General features: G+C 38.9%; 1 protein-coding gene across 1 annotated transcript; it reads left to right on the forward strand.

Annotated features, from left to right (window-relative positions):
* The first annotated feature begins 6,758 nt into the window (after positions 1–6,758).
* Positions 6,759–7,916, forward strand: LOC123749020 (general transcription factor II-I repeat domain-containing protein 2-like). The gene has a single exon (XM_045731133.1). It carries the CDS (start codon positions 6,759–6,761, stop codon positions 7,914–7,916), a length of 1,158 nt encoding a protein of 385 aa, XP_045587089.1.
* Positions 7,917–8,361: the final 445 nt, after the last annotated feature.

An 8,361-nucleotide genomic window follows, 5' to 3' on the forward strand; every position in this document is an offset into this window, starting at 1 on the left:
AACTCACTTCTCAGCCTACTATTCAAGGCCCGATTTGCCTAATAAGCCAAGTTTTCCTGAATTAATATATTTACTATAATTTTTTTCTTATGAAATGATAAAGCAACCCTTTTCTCTATGTATGAGGTCAATTTTTTTTTATTGGAGTTAAAATTAACGTAGATATGTGACCGAACCTAACCAACCCTACCTAACCTAACCTAACCTATATTTATAGGTAAGGTTAGGTTAGGTAGCCAAAAAAAGCTAGGTTAGGTTAGGTTAGGTAGGTTAGGTAGACGAAAAAACATTAATTAATGAAAACTTGGCTTATTAGGCAAATCGGGCCTTGAATAGTAGGCTGAGAAGTGCGTTCTGGCTATTAGGTACGACATATATATATATATATATATATATATATATATATATATACATATATATATATATATATATATATATATATATATATATATATATATATATATATATATATATATATATATATATATATATTACGACCTGAGGAGGATGGAGGGAAGAATAGGGGCTTTGGACGCCCACGATGCTCTGTACCTTCTCACAAGGTGCCTGGCTTTGCCCAGACTGACCTATTTCCTAAGGTGTGCTCCCTCCTTCGACAGCCCAAAATTAACAGAATATGACACACTCCTAAGGTCAATAACCGTGAAAGTGTTAAACCTCTCCCTGCAAGATGACCAATGGGACCAAGCAACGCTCCCAGTTAGACTCGGGGGGATAGGTATTCGCAAGGCAACCCAGTTAGCATTGCCGGCATTCTTATCCTCGACCAGTGCAACAGGTGAATTAGTTAAGGAAATACTACCGGAACACCTAAGAGACTTCATTGGGATTCATGATCCCAAATTCGCGGAAGGAGCCGGTCAGTGGGACACTCTTGTCAACTCTCATCCTCGACCGACTTTTCCAAATGACTGCAAACAGTCCAAATGGGATAGCCCCATAGTGGAGAACATCGCCACATCATTGCTGGAGGCAGCTTCCAGGAAGGACAAAGCGCGTCTTCTAGCTGTGCAAGCTCCCCATGCCGGGGACTTCCTGTTGGCAGTCCCTAATTCCGCCTTGGGCACCCGCCTGGACCATCGGACCCTAAGTATTGGTGTTGCTCTGCGCCTTGCCGCCCCTATCTCCACCGAGCACCGGTGTATTTGCGGCCATACACGGGCAGACCAATACGGCAGCCATGGTCTCATCTGTCGTAAGACACAGGGAAAGATTGCCAGACATGAAGCAGTCAATGACATCATCAAGAGAAGTTTGGCTTCAGCTGGGGGCCCAGCACAAAGGGAACCTCAGTTGTGCAGGCCTGACAACAGCCAAAAACGCCCAGATGGAGTCACCCTGCAGCCGTGGAGGGAAGGTAAACAGGTCGTGTGGGACTACACGTGTGCATCCACATTGGCTGATACCTATCTACCTTACAGCGCAGCTGAGGGAGGTGGGGCGGCCACCTTCAGGGAGACCCAGAAAACTAACAAGTACAGGGACCTAAAACGTTGTTACAGGTTCGTGCCAATAGGCTCTGAGACTCTGGGCGCCTGAGGTAAATGTGCACTTACGTTCCTGAAGGAACTGGGCGAGGAACTCATTGGGAAGACTAGAGACCCAAGAGCGGCCAGTTTTATGTTCCAGCGCCTCAGTGTCGCTGTTCAGAGGGGAAATGCGTGTTGTATCTTGGGTACGCACCCGACCCCCGAGGAACTGGACGAGGTCTTCGAACACTGATTGGTATATTGTTATATTGTTATATAAGTGTGTGTTTTCTGTAAACTGTAACATTGCAATAAAATCAAATAAAAAAAAAAAAAAAAAAAAATAATAGGGGTGGTAGGAGAGGAAAAGATTAAAGTATTCAGTGAGAATCCACAAGGTCTTCTCTGAACACTATTTATTTTCTTCTTCGAGGATGTGGGTCCCTTTAATTAAACCAGTGGTGGTACCCCTATATATATATATATATATATATATATATATATATATATATATATATATATATATATATATATATATATATATATATATATATATATATATATATATATATATATATATATATATATATATATATATATCTATGTCCAATATATATATTGGACCTATGTCCTCTATATATATATATATATATATATATATATATATATATATATATATATATATATATATATATATATATATATATATATATATATATATATATATATATATATATGTCGTACCTAGTAGCCAGAACACACTTCTCAGCCTATTATGCAAGGCCCGATTTGCCTAATAAGCCAAGTTTTCCTGAATTAATATATATTCCCTAATTTTTTCTTATGAAATGATAGAGCTACCCATTTTATTATGTATGAGGTCAATTTTTTTTTATTGGAGAAAAAATTAACGTAGATATATGACCGAACCTAACCAACCCTACCTAACCTAACCTAACCTATCTTTATAGGTTAGGTTAGGTTAGGTAGCCGAAAAAGTTAGGTTAGGTTAGGTAGGTTAGGTAGTCGAAAAACAATTAATTCATGAAAAATTGGCTTATTAGGCAAATCGGGCCTTGCATAGTAGGCTGAGAAGTGCGTTCTGGCTACTAGGTACGACATATATATATATATTATATGTATATATATAATATATATATGTATATATGTATATATATATGTATATATATATATATATATATATATATATATATATATATATATATATATATATATATATATATATATATATATTAGTATATTTTGGTAGCAGTCTTTCCTGTAGACATATATTATTAAATATGACCGAAAAAGTAAGATTAATAATTCTAACACGAATTTTCTCAATCTTTCGTACATTTCGCTTCACTGTTGGAGGTAAATCAAAAATCAATTCTCCAAAATTCATTTTTATTTCTAGTCTGACGCGACACGAGCGCGTTTCGTAAAATTTATTACATTTTCAAAGACTTTAGTTCACAAATACACAACTGAATAGAACTTACGCATCTCCGATTTTATATCTACATTTGAGTGAGGTGGAAGGGGTGATGTGGCATTAACACAAGACAGAACAAAATGTGGTATTAATAGGGTATTAATTTCATCAACACAAGACAGAACAAGAGTATTAATAGGGTATTAATTTCATCAACACAAGACAGAACACGAAACAATGGATATTGAATAGAAGTGTTTGTAGAAAGCCTATTGGTCCATATTTCTTGATGCTTCTATATTGGAGCGGAGTCTTGAGGTGGGTAGAATATAGTTGTGCAATAATTGGCTGTTGATTGCTGGTGTTGACTTCTTGATGTGTAGTGCCTCGCAAACGTCAAGCCGCCTGCTATCGCTGTATCTATCGATGATTTCTGTGTTGTTTACTAGGATTTCTCTGGCGATGGTTTGGTTGTGGGAAGAGATTATATGTTCCTTAATGGAGCCCTGTTGCTTATGCATCGTTAAACGCCTAGAAAGAGATGTTGTTGTCTTGCCTATATACTGGGTTTTTTGGAGCTTACAGTCCCCAAGTGGGCATTTGAAGGCATAGACGACGTTAGTCTCTTTTAAAGCGTTCTGTTTTGTGTCTGGAGAGTTTCTCATGAGTAGGCTGACCGTTTTTCTGGTTTTATAGTAAATCGTCAGTTGTATCCTCTGATTTTTGTCTGTAGGGATAACGTTTCTATTAACAATATCTTTCAGGACCCTTTCCTCCGTTTTATGAGCTGTGGAAAAGAAGTTCCTGTAAAATAGTCTAATAGGGGATATAGGTGTTGTGTTAGTTGTCTCTTCAGAGGTTGCATGGCTTTTCACTTTCCTTTTTATGATGTCTTCGACGAAACCCTTGGAGAAGCCGTTATTGACTAGGACCTGCCTTACCCTACAGAGTTCTTCGTCGACTTGCTTCCATTCTGAGCTGTGGCTGAGAGCACGGTCGACATATGCGTTAACAACACTCCTCTTGTACCTGTCTGGGCAGTCGCTGTTGGCATTTAGGCACATTCCTATGTTTGTTTCCTTAGTGTAGACTGCAGTGTGGAAACCTCCGCCCTTTTCCATGACTGTTACATCTAGAAAGGGCAGCTTCCCATCCTTTTCCATCTCGTAAGTGAAACGCAGCACGGAACTCTGCTCAAATGCCTCCTTCAGCTCCTGCAGATGTCTGACATCAGGTACCTGTGTAAAAATGTCGTCAACATACCTGCAGTATATGGCCGGTTTCAAGTTCATGTCGACTAAGACTTTTTGCTCGATGGTACCCATGTAGAAGTTTGCAAACAGGACACCTAGGGGAGAACCCATGGCGACCCCATCTACTTGCTTATACATGTGCCCATCCGGGCTCAAGAAGGGTGCCTCTTTAGTACAAGCTTGGAGTAGTTTCCTCAGAATATTTTCTGGTATGTCAAGAGGAGTACAGGCTGGATCACGATACACTCTGTCGGCTATCATTCCGATTGTCTCGTCCACAGGTACGTTGGTAAACAGCGATTCTACGTCCAACGAGGCTCTTATCCCTGTGGCCCGTGTGCCCCGCAGTAAGTCAACAAATTCCTTTGGAGACTTCAGGCTGAAGGCGCAAGGAACATAAGGAGTCAGCAGGCCGTTGAGTCGCTTCGCCAGTCTGTATGTGGGTGTGGGTATCTGGTGTGGGTACCAAACCATCGCCAGAGAAATCCTAGTAAACAACACAGAAATCATCGATAGATACAGCGATAGCAGGCGGCTTGACGTTTGCGAGGCACTACACATCAAGAAGTCAACACCAGCAATCAACAGCCAATTATTGCACAACTATATTCTACCCACCTCAAGACTCCGCTCCAATATAGAAGCATCAAGAAATATGGACCAATAGGCTTTCTACAAACACTTCTATTCAATATCCATTGTTTCGTGTTCTGTCTTGTGTTGATGAAATTAATACCCTATTAATACTCTTGTTCTGTCTTGTGTTGATGAAATTAATACCCTATTAATACCACATTTTGTTCTGTCTTGTGTTAATGCCACATCACCCCTTCCACCTCACTCAAATGTAGATATAAAATCGGAGATGCGTAAGTTCTATTCAGTTGTGTATTTGTGAACTAAAGTCTTTGAAAATGTAATAAGTTTTACGAAACGCGCTCGTGTCGCGTCAGACTAGAAATAAAAATGAATTTTGGAGAATTGATTTTTGATTTACCTCCAACAGTGAAGCGAAATGTACGAAAGATTGAGAAAATTCGTGTTAGAATTATTAATCTTACTTTTTCGGTCATATTTAATAATATATATATATATATGTCGTACCTAGTAGCCAGAATGCACTTTTTGGCCTACTATGCAAGGCCCGATTTGCCTAATAAGCCAAGTTTTCCTGAATTAATATATTTTCTCTAATTTTTTTCTTATGAAATGATAAAGCTACCAATTTCATTACATATGAGGTAAATGTTTTTTTATTGGAGTTAAAATTAACGTAGATATATGACCGAACCTAACCAACCCTACCTAACCTAACCTAACCTATCTTTATAGGTTGGGTTAGGTTAGGTAGCCGAAAAAGTTAGGTTAGGTTAGGTTAGGTAGGTTAGGTAGTCGAAAAACAAATAATTCGTGAAAACTTGGCTTATTAGACAAAGCGGGCCTTGCATAGTAGGCTGAGAAGTGCGTTCTGGCTACTAGGTACGACATATCAACCCGTTCTCGCAAATTCGTAAAGTCAATATTGACTTATTAACTACGTGCATAGGTGATATACTAAACATAATAGATACCCTTAAAAAGATTCATAGAAAACACCGACCTTACCTAACCTTGTTAGTATCTTAAGATAAGCATCTTATTGCTTCGTAATTACAATTATTACTTAACCTATACCTATTATAGGTTAGGTAATAATTGTAATTACGAAGCAATAAGATGCTTATCTTAAGATACTAACAAGGTTAGGTAAGGTCGGTGTTTTCTATGAATCTTTTTAAGGGTATCTATTATGTTAAGTATGTCACCTATGCACATATTTAATAAGTCAATATTGACTTATTAAATTTGCGAGAACGGGTTGGACATATATATATATATATATATATATATATATATATATATATATATATATATATATATATATATATATATATATATATATATATATATATATATATATATATACACACCAGGGGTGGGCAACCTCTGGCACGCGTGCCAAACTTGGCACGCCGATGATTGTCTCTGGCACGCAAGAGCATAGGTTACCCTAAGCACAGACAAAAAAAAGCTACTTTCCTTGGGGTTTAAGCTTACATGCCATGAGAGTATATGTACGTCCTGGTGGTGAAGAGGTTTAAGCTCTACGAAGCTAAAGAGGTCTCAAGAAAAAGAAGTTGATCTTGTTGCCATAGTTACCTTCTTTTTTTACGTCATCGATCATGCCGATGTATGATGATTCCCCTCTATTTACTTTGGCTCATATTTTATGTAATAAGCCTTTCTAACCTAAAGGCTGCACCCATAACCATAGTGTACACTGACAATCATATCTGTGAAGGCAAAATACGCCATGCCTGTCCACCTTTAAAAAATAATTTCGTAAACTTTAAATTTAAACCCCCACAACATCTCCCCCCCCCCCCCACCCTAAACCTCATGTGTTTGAATGCCGCCCGACTTCAGTTTGACGCATATTAATTAAACTCACTTTACTATCTAAATCTAAAGCATCTTCACCTTCGAAAGCTAAAAGAAAGATAAGAATTCTTTAGGGGTGATGAAGTATGTGAAGAGATGGTTGCTCTTGCATCACTACCTGAGCGTACTACCGGGGCTGAAATATGTAAAACAGTTGTGAACGAATTCTCTACTCGGCAAATTGACATTTCAAAAGTAGTATCCGTCACAACAGATGGTGCCCCAAACATGACTGGTGAGAAGGCAGGTTTTGTAAATCTTTTTGCAAAAAGTGTTGGTCATCCACTGATTGGCTTCCATTGCATCATACATGAGGAGGCTTTATGTGCAAAAGTTGGCCTAAAGGAACTGCAAGAAGTGATGCAAACAGTTACCAACGTTGTTAATTACATTTGTGGTCGGCCTTTAAATAAAAGACAATTTCAAACTCTACTGGATGAGGTAGAATCTGTGTATAAAGGACTGAAAATGTACAACCATGTTCGTTGGCTTAGCAGAGGCTTGGTTCTGAAACGATTTATTGAATGCTTAGATGAGATAAAGCTCTATTTGATCGACCAACAAGTGTCATACCATGAATTTTCTGACAACGTGTGGGTTTGTAAACTGATGTTTTTTGCAGGTTTTTGTGAACATTTAAATGAATTGAATATTAAGTTACAGGGCTCTGGTAAGACACTTGATGTTATGTTTTGTTACATAAAAGCTTTTGAAATGAAGTTTAAAGTTTTTAAGAGGGATGTAGATAATGAGAGATTTAGATACTTTCCAAACCTAAAGAGGTACATCAGTGATCTAAAAGATGACAGAACAGACCACAAATGTCTTCAAAAGCTGTTTGTAAACATTATCGTGTCAACAGTTTGGCAGTTCTCTACAAGATTTGCCAAATTCAGAGAACTGGAAGACACAGTAAAGTTTATCAAGTTTCCAGACAGCATCAAAATGGATGAACTAAACTTGCAAATGTTTTCATGGATAGACATGGATGATTCTGAGATGCAGTTGATTGAATTTCAGAGTAGCTCAATTTGGAAGCAGAAATTTGTTGACCTTAGAGTTGACTTGGAAAATATTGAAAGAGAGATTAGAGATGAAAGTAACAAAGAGAAATGCGGAAAACGAAGTATTAAGGACTTGGAATACTATTCCAGAAAATTATGTCTGTTTAAAAAACCTTGCAACAGCATTGCTAACCATGTTTTCGTCTACATATGCTTGCGAATCTTTGTTCTCAATTATGAACTTTGTTAAGTCTCGTAACAGGAGTAGCATGACAAGCTTGAGGCCACCATCCTCAACTTGAAGCACCGTGAGCGTATATCTTTTCCTGAGGCGAGGCGCCAGGTTTGCCGGCTCCCTCATTATGCTAACGTCTCTTATGCTCGCGTGTTGCGCTCTTCCTCTCCTCGTCCTTCCCACCTTCCTCGGACTCTCAACCGTTTCCGGGCCTTGGACCCTGATACGCCCACTGCCCCCTCCTCTGTTCCTTTGAGTTCTATCCCGAAGGGTCCCCCTCCCTGGTCCTCTGTCTGGGGTTCCCCTTCTTTCTACCCAACTGTCATGTCGCCTGTGTCTTCTTCTTTGTCTCCCTCCGATCATCCTCCCCATCTTTCTCCTCCGTCTATTGACTCTCCCCGCCGCCTGTCGGTGCGGGCTGATGTCCATCGCTCTCCTAACGGCCGTCGTGTGTGCTCTC

Source organism: Procambarus clarkii, chromosome 12, assembly GCF_040958095.1.
Source record: "Procambarus clarkii isolate CNS0578487 chromosome 12, FALCON_Pclarkii_2.0, whole genome shotgun sequence".
Lineage (NCBI taxonomy): Eukaryota > Metazoa > Arthropoda > Malacostraca > Decapoda > Cambaridae > Procambarus > Procambarus clarkii.